The sequence below is a fragment of the Hakea prostrata genome, chromosome 9 (assembly GCF_041222555.1).
Source record: "Hakea prostrata isolate BN-2017 chromosome 9, UWA_Hpros_2, whole genome shotgun sequence".
NCBI classification, from domain to species: domain Eukaryota; kingdom Viridiplantae; phylum Streptophyta; class Magnoliopsida; order Proteales; family Proteaceae; genus Hakea; species Hakea prostrata.
In genome coordinates, this window is record NC_142608.1 from 6,391,578 (window position 1) to 6,412,457 (window position 20,880).

A 20,880-nucleotide genomic window follows, 5' to 3' on the forward strand; every position below is an offset into this window, starting at 1 on the left:
CAAAGGTGTAAGTTTCTATATGTACATTTTCAGTGACTTGGTGCTTTTCTGGGCTGGTGCATTTGATGTGGTGGTTGGGTGCTTATGGTGCTTAGCGTTGGATGGACGCCATGCGAACTCCATTAAATCTCAGTTGCACAAAAGAATAGTTTCGTTTGGATCAAGGAGAAACTGGTTTATTTCACTTGAGATGGTATAATCTGAATTAATAATATTCTGAATTTTCTCTTTTATGCGGATGAAATTTAATGGAATCTACGTGGTGTCCATCCAACACTAAATGCCACCATGTTAGATGTGGTGCCTAGCAAGATCCGTGCTTCACAGCTTTCTAACAGTATGTAATACGTTACCAGGTGCCACAAAACATGGACTCAGAACCTCCGTTTGAAGAGGCCTGCAAATCCCTATTGCTCATGAAGGACCCCTCAGAAATAAAACTAAGCAATATTACTGAAGAGGAAAGCCAGCTCCCTATTATCGATCTCAGCAGTTTATATGGAGATAATGAAGCTGAGAAAGAAGAGTGTAAGAGAGAGATAGTTAGGGCTTCAGTAGAGTGGGGTTTCTTTCAAGCTGTGAACCATGGAATATCTCAGCAGGTTCTAAAGAGAATGCGGCAAGAGCAAGTGAAACTATTCCAGCAGCCATTCGAGAAGACAGCCGGCAATGGCGGCGGTCGACGGAGGGTTTCAGGTTTACCAGGTGGTAGCTACCGGTGGGGGACTCCAATGGCTACATGTCTACAGCAATTCTGTTGGTCTGAGGCCTTTCATATTCCTCTCGCAGATGTTTCCGAGTTTGTCAAAACTAACAGTGCTCTCAGGTATGGATTCAATTTCAAACCAACTCTTATCTACACCAATTAATTTTCAAAAATAACAATACACTGGTCGCACAAAGTCGCGTAGTCTTACCCTAATTTTTAGAGAGGCTATTTCTAAGACATGAACTTGTTACTGAATATTTAACAAGTGAGCACTTGACGAATGTAAAGGATAAGTCTCTGAATTTAAAGTAAGCCTCTGAATTCAGAAGCTTATCCTTTACAACCAACATGCAAAGCACTCACATGAAATGACACAGCCAGCACATAGGGATAGACATAGAGAAGCACTATCAAATATGGAACACAATGCTGATGGAGAAGTAAGGAACTAGTGGCTAAGTGTATTCTTTTTATAAATATGATACTTAAGGTTATTTAATTATGTTAGGTTGGATAGGGTCACGCTTTTCAAAAATTGATCAACCCTGATTCTAAATACCACAGCCTAACCTTAACCTTGATCTTGACCCTATAATGTCTAGTTGGCTGGACCAATTTTGACACTTGGCCTTCGCTTTGACTATAAGTTTAAGCTTAACCTTAATCCTAATCTAGACCCTAACTACAAAATAGTAAAACAATGCATAATTATATATATATATATATAAAATATATATATATATATATATATATATATATATATATATATATATATATATATATATATATATAATTTTTTGTTAGAAAACAATTTATTGAGCACTAGAGCTATTACAAACATTGACATCTAAATTAAATAAATTCAAAAGCCAAAGATTGGTATTTTGCCAAACTTTCGGCAACTCAACCAAAAGAGTAACCTTAGACAAGGAATCTGCCTCAAAGTTGGAGTTCCTTGAAATATAAGTAAAACTAATAGCCTCAAAGGAGTTCTTCCGCTGAACTAAGTCTTCTGAATCTGACTCCACCACTAAACAATTAGCTCCAGTTCTAATTTCACATAATTGCCTTTATTTTTACCAAAATATCCTACGAAGTAATTGAATTGCATCAGGTTAGGCTGGCCTAGTCAAACACTCAACCTTGACTTACTCTCAAAATGAGAGTTTTGAAAACAAATCTTATTTAGGCTTAAAGACTGTTAATTACGACCTTACACCCTTAAATAGGACCAAATTGTTTGCTACTCCAATTGAATTATGTAATTCGGAGGCCTTGGTTTCTTTCTTCTTTTTTTTTTGGGGGGGGGGGGGTTTAGAGGGGTATTTTATTCAAGCAGCAAAGCCGAGGACAGGGGGAATTGCACAGAGCCACCAGTCAAGGGGCGACAATAGACTACAGAGTCGTGCTCGCAATTGACTGGGCGCTCGAAACTAGGTGATAAGCAACAAAATTGATCTGCTTAGAAATATGAGAAAAGTAGCTAGAACTAAAGTGGCCAATTAGGGGAGGCCTTGGATTCCACCCTTACAACTAATAAATTTGCACTATAACCCAGAAAATAGCCAAAGGAAGATTCTTTCAGAACATGATTAGATGGACCCAACAAAGAAAGGTCATCACAACTTGATATTTGGTTGGTTAGAGCAAACATTGATGCATTGAAAACTTTTAGGGTCCCACAACATGAGTAACGATTAGGTTACCTGAAGAAAAAGAAAAATAGAGTTTTTTACAAGTTGCACACTATAATAGGGGTGAAACTCTGGGTACTTCACTAGTGGCCTAAATTATAGGTTGCACACTTACAAAATTACAAATTGTATATTGTTAGACTTTCATCCAAGATTCTGCTAAGTCACATGAAAAATGACCATATTGCTCTCAGTGGATAAAATGACATAACTACCCCCATTTTATGCCCTCGCATGCTGAATCCTTAGGTGGGTGAAGCTCTCTTCACCCATCTTGTACATATACCTCACCAGGAAATCACTCACCTCTTCCCCACCCCCTCGAGAAAACATCCTCTGTTGTGCACAACATTGCACTTAAATGCCAAATAAGTGGCTAAGAAAAGAAAAAAAAAAAAAAAAAAAAGACTATTGAGGACTTTTTCAATTAAAATCAAGCCTTTAATCACAACCTTCTACTTGGTATAAAAGCGCATTGTTGTGCACAATTGAGGATTTTTTCGCCACCCCCTCCCCCTGCTGGCTGCCACGCCCCCACCTTCCCCTACCAACTAGTCTCTGACATCTACACCAGAAGCTTCTATTTGGCAATTGTTCCTTGGCATATGGGTTGTGCTGCCTCGTCCGTGAGATCCCCGATATTGTTTTATGGGTTCAACATTTCGATATCCATGGTTGATTCTTCTCTCATTAGGAGCCATCAACTCCAAGAAATTCCCTTCCCTCTCTTTCTCTCTTGTTTCAACGTCAACATCGAGCCATCATAGTGTTTACAAGTAAAGAAAATGGATTTTGAAACATTGTACCTACCAATGAGAAAGACAGTAAAGACATTTCTTCCTCTTCTTTCATTCCTCAAAATTCACAAATCCAACTCTTACTTCTTCTTGTGAGGTAGAGTTGGAGAAGCATCTAGCAGTCTTATTAGACTAACATCTCCCACAGCTTTTCCTTTCTTTAATGGCTTAAACCATTTCCTTTTCATCCTTAATTCCTCTCTGTTCTTATAAGTGTGAAAGAGATACTCTAGGATCCCCAAGATTTCTGAAGTTTGATTTCTTCCTCTCTTTATCTCTCTTACAAACCAATCTTCTTAAAGTTTGATTTCTTCCTCTCTTTATCTCTCTTACAAACCAATCTTCTTAAAACCCCAACTGTTGTTTCACTTAGAATCGCTAATCTTTAGTACCTAGATAAGCTTTCTCCCTCTTCTTTTGATATTACCCATTCTAGTTGCAGAAGGGCGTGGTGGGTGTTGCTTATGATCCACGTCCTGGCTGTCATGAAGGCTGATCATGCAATTAGAGAATTAGCTGTGGGTCGGCTAGCATGCCGGGAAGCCATCTTCGATGGTTAAGTTAGTCCAGGAACAAATGAAGGTTCCAAGCGAAGCTTGCTCAGAGAATGATGTAAAAGAGTAAGTGAATGTTTTCTTTTGTACCTCGAGGGTTGACCCTCTATTTATGATATCTTCCTTACCGTTTATGTTCTTTGGAGCATCTAGCATATCTACCTAACCGACTCCTTCGATTGAGTGTTCAATTGAGGAATTTCCTCTAAAGCGGATTTGCTTCCCTGTTTACGTCTTGACAGACATGTACTTTCATATGTACTTCTTCGCAGTTATGGAAACTCCTCAACCAAGGATATTTAGACTATTTCCCTCACGACCTGGGTGGCCACCCAAATTGATACCTGAATAATACATACCTATAACACTGGCCCCCAAGACCTTGCGTTGGTGGCTATCGTGCAGGAGGTTTTTTCTACATGGCAATGGATTTAGGATTATAGTCGTTCATGGAGTCATCTTTGACCCTTAGCATGTTGGCTTGTTAACCGCTCAAATGGTTATATGATCATTGGGCTTCTCGAGCAAGCCCCCAGTTTTGAGTGTTTCTTTCAACTTTTCGAACGCCGATTGGCATTTATTATTCCAAAGATTGTCATCTTGATTTCCGGTTGCCTTAAGAGCTATTGCGTCTCTAACTTCTTCGAGAGCCGGATCGTTGAGTAATCTCTTGGAGGCTTCTCTAACCGAATAGGAATAGCTAAGAGGCCTGCGCTCACAAAGAAAACAAGAACTAGCCGGCCAAGTCTTGGCCGGGGAACCGCCTTCTACGCCCAAGTTAGTCTAGGCAACAATAGAAGACCTTGAGAGAGTTCTCAAGGCGTAATGAATAATGGTCTAATGAATCTCGTACCTTTCTCCTTGTAGGATAAAGGTTTATATAGAGGATACCTGGAAGCGGTGTCTCCTTGTGTTTCGCCTGTTTTGTTGAAGAGAGTGGGCGAGAGATCTTAGGAAGCACACTTCCTTCTTTGGCGAGCCTAATAGAGCCGTTATTCGCTTATCCATCTCCCCAAGTCTCGGAACGGATATGTTGAGTAGTTATCTGTAACTGACCCTTTTGACTTGGTCGTCTTCAACGAATATCAAAACTATTTTGTATTCAATAAATATGATATGATAACTATATGATCGGTACATTTGTACTTCAAATATTGGATATGATAATAACATGAGACGAATTTGGTTCATAACTGTTGCTCCAAAATTTGACTGTGGGCCAACTGGTTCGTTGTAAGACCAAGCCTGGTTCCTGAGAAACAAAGAAAGTGAGTGTGGGCCACCTCTGAGGATGGGAAGCCACCTCCAATGATTTAGTAAGAATTTGGTGAACACAATCCTCACAGAGAGAAGCAAATGCTCCAAGAAGATGAAGATGAATGTTTCCTTGGGTAGTTGTAGAAAAATAAATGACCAGAGTCTTGTTCTTGGACTTCCCCTAACTCATGTTAAGTATTGGAATATATACCGAGTTCATACCTCTGAGGTGGCCAGGAAGCATTGCAGCCCTCAGATCTTTTGTTCCAGATGAAGGGTTGAGTTGGCTTATGATGGGTAGCTTGATCAGCAAGCCAAGAGTCCAATCTTCTTGAAGAAGCTTCAAAACAGATATACCCAGTCCCACTGGATCAGGTGGTCAAGTTCACGTTGATGTGGATGTGACGACAATCCCTTACTTTGGCAGACAAAATGTAAGGGTGTAATACTCGAGGAGTCCTAAGAGAACGAGAAGCTTCCTTGCAGGCATTGAGTATTCAATGAATCTCAGTGCATTCAATGCTAAAATTAATGCGTTGATTGACGTGTGGATGAAGATACGCAGAATCCTCTTGCAACGTTAATGTAGCCGATATATAACTTGTCAGGTGCTTAGTGAAAGGCCATTCGAGAAGTCATCATGAAGCATCATTCTCAGCAAGTATTCTACCGAGAAGTGCCTTATAAACCAAGACTAAGCCAAACGTACTAGTTTGCGTGGACCAGGAGGATTCTAACATTATGTTAAATATGAGTCCTTACCATTTTTATTTTTTTTGTTGCCCAAAAAGTTTCATACCAATTGACATCCTTACACGTGAAGCCATTTAAAAAGTCTTTATTCATGTGAGGGACGAAAAGTCTTGTTAACGGAATATCCCTTGCTAGCTAGAATCTAGGTGGAACCCCACAAAATAGCTAGAATCTCCTTTTGAAAAGTATGAGAAGCTCTTTTTGGAAAGGAGACTATTTCGTGGGGTTCCACCAAGACTCCAACAAGCAAGGGATATTCGTTAATAGGACTTTTTGTCTCTTACATGAACAAAGATTCTTTAGAAGGTACAACTTTTAATTTGCGAATATGAGTTTTATTAAAAAAATCTAAAAATATATTCATTTTATCAATAAAAATGCATCTTTATTTATCAAAACAAAAACATGTGTTCTTTTTTTTTTAATTAATAAAACTACAACATGCTAGATGATGGTAGATGATGATAAATACCACGGAAACAGAGACCAAGCTATATGTGTGTCTTTCTAAAAGATGATGCTGTGTCTTCCAATTCGCTCAACTGTTATGTTTGTGAACTCTCATTTAGGCTCCAGAAATTATACTATGTAGGCCTTTTTATAAAATTTCAGGTTTTTGCCCCCCGAAAAGAAGGAAAACTAACATGCTTGAAAGGTCTTTTTCTCATGTAAGGATAAGACAACATTTAAGGCAATTGCTCTTGTTCAACTTTCCCCTCTCTTAACAAAGCTGGCCTGGGTAGGGGCATGGATATCAACTTACTTGGTCATATGGAGAGTCCGAATTATTTTTTTGTTGAGCCACCAACTTCTAAATGTATAGTAGACAGGTGTGAAGATAGTTTTATTCTCTACCCATGAGTAGAGTTTTTTCACTACTGAAGGAAAGCATCAGATAGTTTTATTCTCTACCCATGAAGTAGAGGTTTTCAACTTCTGAAGGAAACCACCATTGTTATCTTCTTTCATAAAAATTTGGCAAAATTTGCTTTATATTAGAAATAATCACACTAAATTGTGTGACTTTCACCATCTCACAATCTCCCACTTGTTTTTTCTTGGAGTTGGCAAGTTTTATTGAGCCTAGCTAAGATTTGGAATCCATTGTTTTGTCGTGAAAGAAATTTATCTGTTGCATATCTCATAGTGAGTTCCACAGATTCTAGCTTGCAGGGGCCTTAAATGGTGATCCAACTCCTGAAACTACTGGATTCCTTCGAGATTTTTGTTAAAATGGTTTTTTTTTTTTTTTGGTCCTTTTTAATGGGAACTTTTATATATGTTTTCCTAAGTTAATTTTCTGTAATTCTTTGCTGCCACCAGCTTGACGATAAAAGATTTTGTCACAACGGCTTCTTCTTTAGCCCAAATTATAGCTGAAGTTTTGGCAGAAAATTTGGGTATCGAGTCCTCTTTCTTCAGGGAAAGCTGCAGCTTCAACTCTTGTTATCTTCGAATGAACAGATACCCACCATGTCCATTGCCATTTACAGTCTTTGGGTTGATGCCACATACAGATTCCAACTTCCTCACCTTGCTGCATCAAGATCAGGTTCCAGGGCTGCAGTTAGTGAAAGATGGGAGATGGGTAACCGTTAAACCCAATCCAGAAGCTCTCATAATCAACATCGGAGACTTGTTTCAGGTAATAAGCTATAAGCTCATAGGAGTGTAAATATCTAAGTTACCTAAACCTAAACGTTCAAGTTTTGTTAGAAGTTCTGTAGAGATAATAACATTAATTCTGAAGTTATCCTCAATCATGTTTGAGCTTCAGGCATGGAGCAGTGATGTTTACAAGTCTGTGAAACACCGAGTCATGACCAATAGGTGTTTGGAGAGATTTTCTGTGGCATATTTCTTCTGTCCTTCTTATGATACTATAATACAGAGCAACAGGGAGCCTCCAGTTTATAGGAAGTTTAGTTTCAGAGAGTTCAGACAGCAAGTTCAAGAAGATGTTCGAACAACAGGGAACAAAATAGGGCTTCCAAGGTTTCTCCTTTCAAGCCAATAACAGTGGTACGTAATTTTATATAGGAATCTTTCCCAAACTGAGTGTCCATGCAAAAAAAATGTACGGCTCTCATGTAATTTATGTAAGATTCGGGATGAATTCGGATCATGTCCTCGTACGAGGACATCAAGATACTCGGGGAATCATTAACTTCATTCTGAAGAATCCCAATGCGATGGATTCCATGTGGTTGATTTCTTGAGAGTTTTGGACGTCCTTGTACAAGAATGACTCGCTTCAAATAGTGCTTGTTTTGTTGTGTAGATATAATATCACAAGTCAAATGATTTCTACTTTGGTCATTTTTAAAGTACAATAGATACACTTGATTAATTAGAATTTGACATTGTCTTGATCCTCTCCTTGATTAGTCCTAATCCCTAACCTTGTCCCTGATCTTGTACGTTGTAAATTAAACTCCAATTATTTTTATCTAGAAGAAAGTAAAAATATAAATAACATTTATCCTAGAATAGAGGTTAATTAATATAAGTTTATTCTTCCAAATTAAGTTATTCAGAATAATACCAATAATTTTTGCCAATTCCAAATTGAAAAATCAGATTCTTATTAGAAAAAAAAATTGAACGATTGCATGTTCACTTGATTTATTCATTCATTAAAAATATATACATGTTATAAAATAGAGAAAATATGTTAAAAACAAGAAAGAAAATAAAGACAAGACAAATTGAACTGCTTCTTTGAATTGTGTATATTACATAATTATAGTAGAAGTAACATATTCTTTAATATGAAAATATCAAAATCTATAAAGAAATATAACATGATTCTTGTATAGAATAAAATTCTCTTAATATGAAAGAATAGATTGATGTGATCTTCAATTAATATGAGAATGTGGATCTCCAAGATTGAATGCTGAGATGACTAAGATCTTCAGTTGGAAATTACAAGCTTTTGGTATTATCTCTTTAGTGGTGATGGATATCCACAAATAAATATTATTTATAAAACTCCCCTTTGAATGTTCATCAATAGATAATGTACCTTGTTAAATCTTTACTAAAAAATTTTTATGGAAAAAAATCTTAATAAGGAAAAAGAGTATACATATCTAAATAATAAGTCTTACTAGTTATCTTACTAAAAATTTTACCAGAAAAATCCAGTAGGACAAAATCAAATAAAAAGAATAACAAAAAAAGAAGAAGAAAATCTAATACTTAGTGCATGACGGATCCACCATATCAACTTGGTTTGATCCATGGTTGGAATCGGGTCAACTTTATAGCCCTGGGTTCTAACAATATCCATTAGACGCATGTTAAGCTTTTCATTATTGTCAAACTAATAAGATATATGAATATGATTGCATTTACCACAAGAAAATATATTTTCATATAATCAATGCTAGGACCTTTGCAAAAATCTTTGTATCATAAGTTGTGTCATATATCTAACGACTTCATTTTTCTCATTTCATATTTGCACAAAAAATTAATTTGTACGCCATTGGCTTCTTACATTCAGGTGTTTGGACTACAAGTCTAAAAGTTTTACCTTTTAAAGCGAATTCAATTATGATTGAATTATATATTTTAATATTTGACTAATCATTTTTTCATTTACATGCAAAAATGTTGTTGATAACTATATCTTTTTAGTTCCATTATTTTCTTACAGTGACATAACTAATAGAGATCTCTTTATTTTTATTATTTCAAATACTTAAACATCTTATGGGGTTTATGAAATGTTATATCTTCAAGATCAATTGATTCAATATTATAATCATCTTAATATTTATTCCTCTCCTTTTTCTAGGATCATAGAACCAATTGATCTTCTACGCTTTAAACGTAATTTAATTTAATTTACATTGATAGATTGTCTTACTGAAACATCAACTTAAATTAAAATTATAACTGAAATATGAGTTTTAGTAACTCTTAGTAGATCAGTAAATTTAGTAGTTAATTTGTATACTTTGTAAATGCATTATATTTTGAACTTTAGGTTCACATTACTTAGTGCGATGATTTAATGAGATAATGATAGTGTATTCAATTAATATTATTTTTTCAATTGCTTACTCTCTCCCTCTCATGTTAGAAAACTAATTCATAAAAATGATAATCAGCAAGTATTGCTTTAAATAAATCTCCAATCATTGACAAGATATTGAATTATATAAGAAGATATATATCTAACATATATTCCAACTTTCTTTAGGGACTAATTTTATGCATTGTGGTGGAACAATTGAAACATAAACTGAATATCCAAAAATTCTAAGATAACAAATATTGGCTTCTGACCATAAACCAATTGTAATGGGAAGAATTTATGATAACTTATTAGCTCGATGTTACAAATGATGCTGCATATAAAACATCATATCTGCATGTCGATATAGGGAATTTTTTTATGATAAGTAATGATTTAGCTATTAATTGAAGACATTTAATAAATGTTTTATGTCAAACCATTTTTTTTCTTCTATAAACATGAGCAACATGCTATTCAACTGTGATTTAAGATGTTATATAAAAATCATTAAAAGCTTGAGATGTAAATTCACCAACTTTATCAAGACAAATTATATTTATTTTATAATTTATAGATTGTGCTTCTAGACTAATTATTTGAGCAAACAATCTTGCAAATACCAGTTGCGAGTTTATAACGAACATACATGTGACCATTTACTAAAATCATATATTATTTGAATGGTTTACATGATGGGTGAATGAGCTCATATATATTATCATGTATATGTTTAAAAAATGCAAGACATTTAATCCCCACTTTAGCTGGTGATAGTCTAATAATATATATTTTTTGAAAATAAGCAACACAAGAAAATTCATTAAATTGAAAAATCTTCTAGTTCTTTAATAGATGACATAAATTTTTGATAATTTTTTGCATCATATTTGATCTGTGATTGTTCAATCGGTCATGCTAAATAATAGAGCTATCGTAATCAATATTTTTTTTTCATTTACCAATGCATGTGTTTCAACCATGCGAATATTCGTGTAGTACAAAACAAGAGAAAATATCTAACATTTTTGTAGTAATGTAAATTCACTTTTACCATAATTTATAATCTCAATATAATAACCATTTTGACAAATATATTTAAAACTTAATAAATTTCTTTGAGACTTACTACAAAATAATGCATCACTTATGACCATACCACGCCACTTGCTACTCCAATTGAATTATGTAATTCGTAGCCTTGGCTGCTTTTTTTCTTTCTTTTGGTTTGGATAAAGGGGTATTTTACAAGTGGCAAAGTTGAGGCACGAGATTAAATAGAGCTACCAACCAAGAAGTGGCAATAGGTCACATACTCTTGCTTGCAGCTGGTTGTGCCCTTCAAGTGTGGTGATCAACAATGAAGTTGATCTGCCTAAAAATATGGCTAAACGAGTAAGAAACAAACTGCCCACTCAGGAGATGTATTAAAAGAAAATTAAGAACATGATCAGAGGAAGAAAAGTCATCCCAACTTGGTGTCTGGTCGGTCTGACCATTTATGGATGCATTGAAAAGTTTCAAAGTCCCACAAGATTAAAGTTGTTAGAATTAATTGGTATCCAGTTTGGGTTCATGCCTTTTGCATGAGTGTGATATGCAATCAATGTCATGTCACCAAAAAAGTTAGGTTTACCAAAACAAAAAATGTCATGTCTCCCATTTTCAGCAATGATTTACATAATGCGTGACCTACAACCCCTTAATTGTTTCCTTCCTATGTGACTCCATATTACATCATGAGTATATTTATATTTGAAATATTCAAGATTGTATTAATAAGAGTTAAGAGATGAGTTTATTTTATACTATATTAAATATTAGTTCTGTACCAATTAACACCCTTACATGTAAAGCCAAAAACTCTTTTTTAAAAGCTACCTTTTAAAGGATACTTGTTCATATAAGGGACAAAAAAACACTAGTAGGGAATATCCCTTGTTTGCTAGAATCTAGATGGACGAATTAACAGATTTGTCCCTTACATGCACAAAGAATCTTTAAAAGGAACAACGTTTGATTTATGAATATGATCTTTTATTTGAAAAATAAAAGAAAAGAAAAGAAATTTTTTTTTGTTTTACCGATAGAAATGCATCAAAATTCTATTTATAAAAACAAAAATATGTGTTTAAAAAAAAAAAAATAAATAAAACTACAATATGCTAGATGATGATGAAAATACCATGGAAATAGTGACCAAGCTATACGTGTGTTTTGCTAAAAGATGGTGTTGTCTCCAATTCCCTCCACTATTTATGTCTAAGAACTCTCATTTTGGCTTTGGAAAAAGTAGAAGTTATGATTGGATTCTTCCAACCACATCCTCCATTCCCTTTCTTGTTGCCTTAACTCCCTCTATATCTCAAGCATATATCTCTGCTGCACTCTACAGCTAATTTCCCCCCGGGAGGCGGGATATTCGTAGGCCACTTATATAGTCGTCTGGAAATTATGAGCTTCTATGTAGGTGAGGGCAGTACAGCCTAAAGAGCAACAACGTCTCCTCGATCCCCTTCCCTCTTTTCTCCCTGTTTAGGTTTGTACGTTGTCTTGCCATTAATGGCTCATCTACCCAACGTCTCTTTAGACTGGCTGCCATTTAAAGTTCTTCCTAAATTTTCACTTGCCTTTACCACTTATTCCCTTTGTTCTCCCAGTTCACTCCAACTTGTTGTTGTACCTTCTTTAGCGCCTGTTGTGCCATGTTATTTGCATACTTGCCTTTACTTTGATCAACCTTATTGGTTGGTGCTATTGTACGCTTTCTTTTTGTTCTTGCAGGTTTGTTGGTGTAACCATGTAGAGTCGCAAACTCTCCTCCCCTCCCCCTTGCTCGCTGAGCAAACTCCAATTTCAATCTAGCCCCCCTTCACTTGTTGGGATGTCCATCACCAATAGAGGTGGAGAAAAGGGACAGGGATAGGCTCCAGTGTGGAAGGTTATAGGATGCCCTTTGGATGGAAGGAAACGTGATCTAGACAATGACTGCTCTCTTAAGAGGATTTCTATGGCTACGCATTGGGATTTTCACCTCTCAAAATGGAATTATTCTATGCTAGTGCTGCTAAGTTTTGGAAAGATCTTGGTATCACCTCTATTGCTTACTTTGGTATATCAGAGCCACTTTCTCCTCTCATGAAGGTAGATTAGAGTTCTTTCCCTTTCCCCTTGGTGGATTGGTACACACTTGGTACACCTTTCCACTGAACCATTTCTAGATAACAGAAAGAAATCTTTACTCCCACCCATTGCCATTTGGATTCAACTTTGTGATGTTAGACCCGATTGTTTTGCCTTTGAACAACTTTTCAATGCTGCCTCTGAGATTGGCATTGTCCTAGATGTTTTGATGAACTTTGTGGACCTGGGTATGCCTCTAAACACTGCTCGGTTGAAGATACTATTTGATATCAACCAACCTATTAAGCCTTATGTTTCTATCAAAAACATCAAAGGGGAATGGTTCTCTGGCCTTTATGAAGTGATGTTTGTTTGTTCAAACTGCGAAAAAATCACACACCGTTCGAATTACTGATCTTTGTATGAAGGGGTAGTGAACCCTTCTACAGGCTTGTTGCCTGTTGAGTTCTATACATCTGCATTAACCGAACCTTTCTAAAGGGGTGCCTGTCGTGGGGAGGAAGATTGATACCTAAAAAATATCATTTTTTTGCTATAGACCAAGGTGAAAACGGTCCAATTCACATTGTTAATGCATAGTTTGTCAAAGCTTTCTTGCTGAATCAGCCAACAAAAGGTGACTCAATCTCTTCCGGTGAATTCGATTGTACCCTTATGGATGGGATTATTATGTGAATCCCAATAGGTAGATCATGAAGCTCAAAATGGAAAATAAAAAGCAAAAAAAAAAAAAAAAAGTGAAAAAGAAAACAAAGAGAATGAAGAAGCTCTCGTAAAAAGTTTTGTGTAGTAACCAAAGTTGTGTTCTTGCTGTCTGTCCTCGGGATGGAAGCAAGGGTGTTGTTGAAACAAAAGATGAGCAAGCTAGAAGAAAAAGGCTTGCAAAAGAGAAACAAGTGGTTGGGGTAGACGATTTTGAAAAAGAATTTGGAAAACTTCAAGTGCAATCTCAAGTGCATTATGAAGGAATCATCAAGGAGGTCCCGTTTGTGAACAAGAAGCTCTGGCTGAAATTAATATGAGTCCTCCAATAGTGGTGATGGGTGAAGGAGAAAATCCAAATCTTCCCAACTCTGCAATTGTAGAAGAATGTGTAAACCAAATGGCACTGCTATGGGAACCTGATGTACTAAAGTTTTGGAGAATTTGAAAGCAAAGGAGGCTACTATAGACAATACCAAGCAACAATTTTTAACATTCAAGTTGTTGATGTTCATGTTGGAGGCCAGTTCTATCACACCCCACCCGCTCGACAACCCGTGGGAGTGATCCGTCATAGGATCCACGGTCTTACCCATCAATAATAATAAATGCAAGTAAAGATAATCGTGAGCAAGAATAAATTCAATAATTAAAGAAAAGGATTACAGGAATCCAAATATTCCAACAAAATAATCAAGGAAAGAATAAATGATCAAAAAGAATATGAATTCAGCTGAAGCAATAAAAATGAATTAAATAATCTTCTTTCCAGTTTCTTTCTCTAAAGCTAGAAAATGCAGTTCATGTTTAGCAAGGAAGGGGGTTCTCCAGTTCTTCTCCAGACGGTCAGCAAAATGTCTGGCTATCTGTCTCCTATGCCCATCAATGGGTGCTATAAGCGCACTCCATGCACTCGCAAGAGCTCCCCCACAGGCTATCTCCATCTCCTTCATGAGATACATACCAATCCATTTTTCGGCGTATATCCTCCATCTGTACAGGAAAATATAACATAGAAAAAAAAGAATGAGCTTTGACAAACTCAGTAAGAACAACATAATTCTCATCCATATGTCAACACCATCAGAAATGCATATATGATATGTATGAAGTGCAAATGTATGAATGCCACTAAAATCTAACTGTGCAAGTCTCTAACAGTTGACATGCTTTAAGTTATACACCAGCCCTCCTCTGGGTAGGTCTAGTCACTTTGATCCGGCAAGGACTGGATACCTCTGTAGGGATCTTGGGTAAAAGGGTAAGTCCACACCTGACTTCAAACCATGGCTAGGGTTAAGTCAACACTCTCTCACCACGACCATTGGCATGAGTACTGGCGCATGTTGGGGTTTCTAATCCAATGCAAGTCATAATGGTGACATACTACGTGAAGTCCAGATACATCCCCTATGGGACCAACCAACTCGATTCAGTATCCTTCACAACCTAGGAATGAGAACCCTCACGAACTAGCTACCGCTATTGGACTCCACTTCCTAACCATATGGTCATCCACATATTGTTGGGGCGGAAAGCTCTCATGACTCCTCACGACACCCGGTCCGCTCCTTGGACGTCCATGAGCCTAACCCTAATATATGCAACCCTACCATTGTATGAACAACAGTGGACCACTGAGTCTCCGCACGGACTGGTTACCACTGTAGGATGAAACAGAGTCACATCACCATTGTCATGGGTCATCCGACTTCAATTCCCTTTCCAAAAGGGTAGTAGTATGTGGGGTACCTAGCCATGCAACTCTAGACTCTATCTAAGTATGTCATCCAGTAGTTATGATAGTGCTGGAGACATCAACAAGCATGTGTCCCATACCACAACCCTTTGATATTTTAAGCTAAGATATCCAAATGGAATACCATTTCCATTAGAACCACAATACATCAACCATCATCATATCACATTCATAATTAATAAAGTATATGCGAAGACAATACAAACAGCAAGTATATGATAAGATCAGCATGCTATACACAATTACAACAGTATATACAATTAAGGAAGAGTAATGAAGGACACTAAACTAGCATGTTCAAGTCATTGCATAAAGATAAGATTGTATGTCCTACAATTGAAACTCATGATATATTATTTGACACAAATATATCCAACTCATATATAATTTTGTGTGCAGGGTAATCTAATGTATACTTGAGTAGCACATGATGGAGTGTGGGGATAGCTGAACAAGGATGGATACACTACACAAAGGCTAGGAAAGGTGCAATACCAACAAGCTGGAAGCAGCGCTAGTAGCAATTTGTGAAGGGCTAGATTATGGTAGAAGTGCCAACATACCAATCAAGGAGATTTGGTGCCATTCTGAAGTTCTCCATTTTCTACCCAAACCTAAAATTGAGGCATAATCACTACACCTAATTTCACGTTGGGTAGACATCCTAACAAAATGCCAACATGCATCATTTTGTAATTTTAACAAAAAAAAAATCCCCACCCTCCTATCCTACAACACTTCACTAATATAGCCTACAGAATGGATAAGCACTATCAACCCTACTGCTCAATGCATTACTAAAATTTGATTTGGTTATAAATTTCTGCTTTATTATCATGAAAAGAAAAAAAGAACTCTACTTAGGCTCCAGAAATTTCAATAGGGAGGTTTTTTATTATAAAATTTCAGGTATTTTAGGTTTTGACAAAAAAAAAATGTCAATACGCTTGAAAACTCATTTAAGGGAACTGCTTTGTCTAACTTCTCTCTCCCATAAAAAAGTTGTGGGTAGGATTTTGCTTCGGTTCAATGCATTAAGCGTTAGTTTCTCAACGGTTGAGATTTCAATCTTGACGAAATCTCGACTGAGATCTGGATCCGACTGCCCATGTTGTATTGCTTAATGGTTCAGCGCATTTATGGCGTTGAATTGAAGCAAAATCCTCATCAACTTAGCTATATGGAGAGTTTTGTTCTTCTATCTTCTTTCTATTTCTATTTGTATTTTTAATTTTTAGGGTACACTGGTTTCTTTATCTTCGAAAGTTAAGGATAGTAGTATCTTCATGTTCTTTTCATTACACATATATATAAGAGGGGGGTCCACTTTGTCAGTAATCAGAGGTGAGCCTAGCTAACAGAGTCTATATCATGTCCTTATATAAAGAAGTCTAAGACATTTTATAAATCAATCATTTGGAATCCATTCTTTTGTTGTGAACGAGTTACCATGTTACATATCTCATAGTGAATTCCACAGATTCTAGCTTGCGGGGACCTTAAAAGGGGATCCAACTCCTGAAGCTACTGGATTCACTCAAGATTTTTGTTGAAGTGGTCTTTTTGCCCTTGGGGGAAGTTATATATATAATGTTTTCCTAAGTCAGTTTTCTGTGATTCTTTGCCACCAGCTTGACCATGAAAGATTTTGTCACAAAGCCTTCCTCTTTAGCCTAAATAATAGCTGAAGTTTTGGGAGAAAATTTGGGTATCAAGTCCTCTTTCTTCAGGGAAAGCTGCTGCTTCAACTCTTGTTATCTTTGAATGAACGGATCCCCACCATTTCCCTTGCCATTTACAGTTTTTGGATTGACCGATGCCACATACAGATACCAACTTGCTCACATTGCTGCATCAAGATCAGGTTGCGCGTGCAGGCTGGTTGCAGTTGGTGAAAGATGGGAGATGGGTAACTGTTAACCCCAATCCAGAAGCTCTCGTGATCAACATCGGAGACTTGTTTCAGGTAATAGTCTCATAGAAGTGTATATATCTAAGTTACTAAAAACTTAAGGTTGAGGTTCTCGTTAGAAGTTCTGTTGAGATATTAACACTTTGAAGTTGTCCTCAATCATGTTTGAGTTGCAGGCATGGAGCAGTGATATATGTTTACATGTCAGTGAAACACCGAGTGGTGAGTCTGGTGACCAATAGGTGTTTGGAGAGTTTTTCTGTGGCATATTTCTTCTGTCCTTCTTATGATACTATAATACAAGCAACAGGGAGCCTCCAGTTTAGAAAGTTTAGTTTCAGAGAGTACACACAAGAAGTTCAAGAAAATTTTTACAACAGGGAAAAAAATAGGGCTCCCAAGTTTCTCTTTTCATGCCAATAACAGTAGCGATTTTGAATAGAATTTTTCCTAGACTGAGTGTCCATGCACAAAAGTGTAGGGTCCTAGCCTTCATGTAATATAAGGTTTAGAATGAATTTTGATCATGTCCTTGTACGAGCCATGAACCAACTACTTGGAATCTCTCATGAACTAATAGTGGGGTGAACTTAATTCAATTTAAAGAACCCTAATATACTGGATTCCATATGGTTGATTTCTAGAGAGTTATATGAAAAGTCCCTCCAGAATAGAGCTTGTTCTATTGGGTAGAAAATGCCACATGTCAAATGATTTCTATTTTTGGTATGACTTATGTCAATACCTTCTGCATAAAACAATCATCTAAGTCTTAGCAATGCACCCCAAAATGCAATTACAAAGGAACCGAAGAGCTATATTCACCAATCCATTCACAACAACGCAGTTCACAAGAAAAACACAATCTCGCTCTAAGAATGATGCTTTAGAACGAGCAACACTGCAAAGAGCAACAGGTTCTCTCTAAATGCAGCCCAAGCCCATAAAAAAATGTTAGGTGCTAAAGTGGATCATGGGCCGAAAATGCAGTCCAAGCCCAAAAAAATGTTTTCGGTGCTAGAGTACAGCCCATGGAGTGCTGAGGCTAAATACCTCTGTACTGAAGGACAAATCCGACAATATTGAAAAAGATGAAGGATGAAATGGGAATGAAAGAAACTCTGAAAACCCTAGTTTCTATCGGTTCGCAGTATATAGTAATATTTCTGAAACTGAGAAAAACCTCTTCTCGCTGCGCCATTTCGATCGGAGGAGAAGCGAGCGCAAGGGAGCCGAAATGACGACGAGATTCAAGAAGAACAGGAAGAAGAGAGGCCATGTCTCTGCCGGTCATGGAAGAATCGGCAAGCACAGGAAGCATCCCGGTGGTCGTGGTAATGCCGGAGGTATGCATCACCACCGGATCTTGTTCGATAAGTACCATCCAGGTTACTTCGGCAAGGTGGGTATGCGTTACTTCCACAGGTTGCGCAACAAGTTCCACTGCCCAACCCTCAACATTGAAAAGCTCTGGTCGATGATTCCGCAAGAAACCAAGGATAAGGCAACCCCAGAGAACGCACCTATGATCGATGTTACCCAGTTTGGTTACTTCAAGGTTTTGGGTAAAGGAGTGTTGCCTTCACAACCCATTGTCGTTAAGGCCAAGCTGGTGTCTAAGATCGCAGAGAAGAAGATCAAGCAGGCTGGAGGTGCTGTTGTCCTCACAGCTTAGAAGGTTATAATTTTCTTCTAGTTATTGTTAGTTACTTAGTAGTTAGGGTTTTCAATTTTGAGTTTCCTCTTTAAATCTGAGAAACAAAGCATGGATTGGATACTTTTATGTTGGGTTTTGTATTTTGAGTTTCAAGAAACAAATTATGAATTGGATATTTTATATTGGGTTTTGATTTTAAAGTTTCAGCGAGATCCTGCTCATGTCTTGATCGCTTAAATTGAATGTCCTATGAATTCGTTCTCAGTTGTATCTGAAATTTCATTAGGTTTTCATGCTTCGAAAAGAAAACAATTAAACTAGTACTCTTCACAATTCGAAACCAACTAAGACTATTCTACCAAAATTAAATATCTGCTTAGGATGCAGTTCATGTTCATATGGATTTCCCAGTGGGTTTGGGCCAATTTAGCAATTGCTTATGCACCGGTTGGTCTTCTTTGAGAAGCTATCACTCACTACATGTTGTTGCAGGCCTATTCAATCCTTATACTTGCAGATAATCATTTTATTTGAATTACCCTTCAAATCCGTCGTAAGATTAATAGTTGCTGGTCCTCTCCATTTAACATTTGTTGATGCTCCTTCATATAATTTTTCCTGTGCATTAATTGAAATAAGTTGCTCTAGTATTCCTTTATAGTTCTTAAATGCATCAAGAAGGTGACATCCAATTCCAGTTCTTTGGCCAAAATTTCACTGGAAAGCTCATCATCATCCACTAAAAGGAAATAGACTCTCTTTTATGTGTCGCATGGAGGATTTTTGTGTGGCTGTAATATATGTGTGATTAATAGCAGCAAGTGTCTGATCAAGTGTCGTAGATAGATGAAAGGGTAACCATCTCCATAACAAATTATTGGGCTGGTTACAGTGTGGCGCTTGAATTGCCAGATCTAAATTTCCAGTCTCTATGAATACATTTTGGGAACTTGAATTACTTGATCTGATAAATAACATGTATAGCAACATCCCCAGATACAATAGCTTTGATTTAATCTGCCGGGAAAAGGTGACTGCTGATTTGCTTCGAACAGGTAAGTTAGTGGGTATGAACCTGACTTTTGAGTGATCTGATTGCCTCTTAGGGTTTCTGTGAGTGGAGATGCAAAGAAGAGATACAAATCCAGATTCTAACTTTCTTCTGTTCTTGAGTGGTGGGTGTTTGTCAAAATAATTCATTTTTTCGTTCTTAATAACAAACTGGTGAGAAAAGGTTCTTATAGGACATGATATAATGGTTCCCATGATGGAAGTTTGTCAAGACCATCCTCCCCCTCCTTTTTAGCACTTGCAAATCCCTTGGTTCCAAAACTAGAATTTTCGTCTATCAAACACTGCTTTCCAAATGCATGCTAGATGTCATCAACAATCGCAATGGATGGATGGAGTGCTTGATGGATTTTAATTTGCGGCAGCAGCTGCAGGCTGCAGTCGGTCAGGAATTTACCGCGTATGAATAATTGGATTTTAATTTGCGGCAGCAGCTGCAGGCCGCAGTCGGTCAGGAATTTACCACGTATGAATAATTGCATCGGACGGCTGTGAGAAAACATGTGGGATATATATGTTAAAGGTTTAAAATTTTTTAATTTACAAAGTGAAGTCCCTATAAGTCTATTTGACTTGATTCCCCAATTTCTAAACCCACACTTAACTTCCAAATCCCTATCTCTCAGGTCCCTGCGACTTGGATGGAGATGGTCCTCAAGTAAATATACTGCATTGGCTCTACTTGCTTTGCATCATAGAACAAAATTTTGTTGAAACTTGCGAAATTTTTACAAAAATTTTTTATTTTGGGAACTTCGAAACGAAAATTAGGGGACCGGAAAAAAATCCCAAGTTTGAATCGAAACAGTCGAAATTTCATCAAAACCTGTCGAAACCTGGTTCA

General features: G+C 36.9%; 1 protein-coding gene and 2 pseudogenes across 1 annotated transcript; all 3 read left to right on the forward strand.

Moving 5' to 3' along the window:
- Window positions 1-368: 368 nt before the first annotated feature.
- Window positions 369-7,781, forward strand: LOC149004313 (gibberellin 2-beta-dioxygenase 8-like). The gene is made up of 3 exons (XM_089169651.1): window positions 369-826; window positions 7,088-7,409; window positions 7,542-7,781. Exons 1-3 carry the CDS (start codon window positions 369-371, stop codon window positions 7,779-7,781), a joined length of 1,020 nt encoding a protein of 339 aa, XP_089025777.1.
- A 6,650-nt stretch (window positions 7,782-14,431) lies between these two features.
- LOC149004314 (gibberellin 2-beta-dioxygenase 8 pseudogene) lies at window positions 14,432-17,750 on the forward strand (annotated as a pseudogene).
- A 731-nt stretch (window positions 17,751-18,481) lies between these two features.
- Window positions 18,482-19,218, forward strand: LOC149004315 (large ribosomal subunit protein uL15x pseudogene; annotated as a pseudogene).
- The last annotated feature ends 1,662 nt before the right edge of the window (window positions 19,219-20,880 follow it).

Bases quoted from the DNA above. Each gene is read 5' to 3' on its own strand.
- LOC149004313 (XM_089169651.1), top strand. From the start codon at position 369: ATGGACTCAGAACCTCCGTTTGAAGAGGCCTGCAAATCCCTATTGCTC. The intron at 827-7,087 runs GTATGGATTCAA...TGCTGCCACCAG, and splicing joins AAAACTAACAGTGCTCTCAG to CTTGACGATAAAAGATTTTG. The intron at 7,410-7,541 runs GTAATAAGCTAT...TTTGAGCTTCAG, and splicing joins ACATCGGAGACTTGTTTCAG to GCATGGAGCAGTGATGTTTA.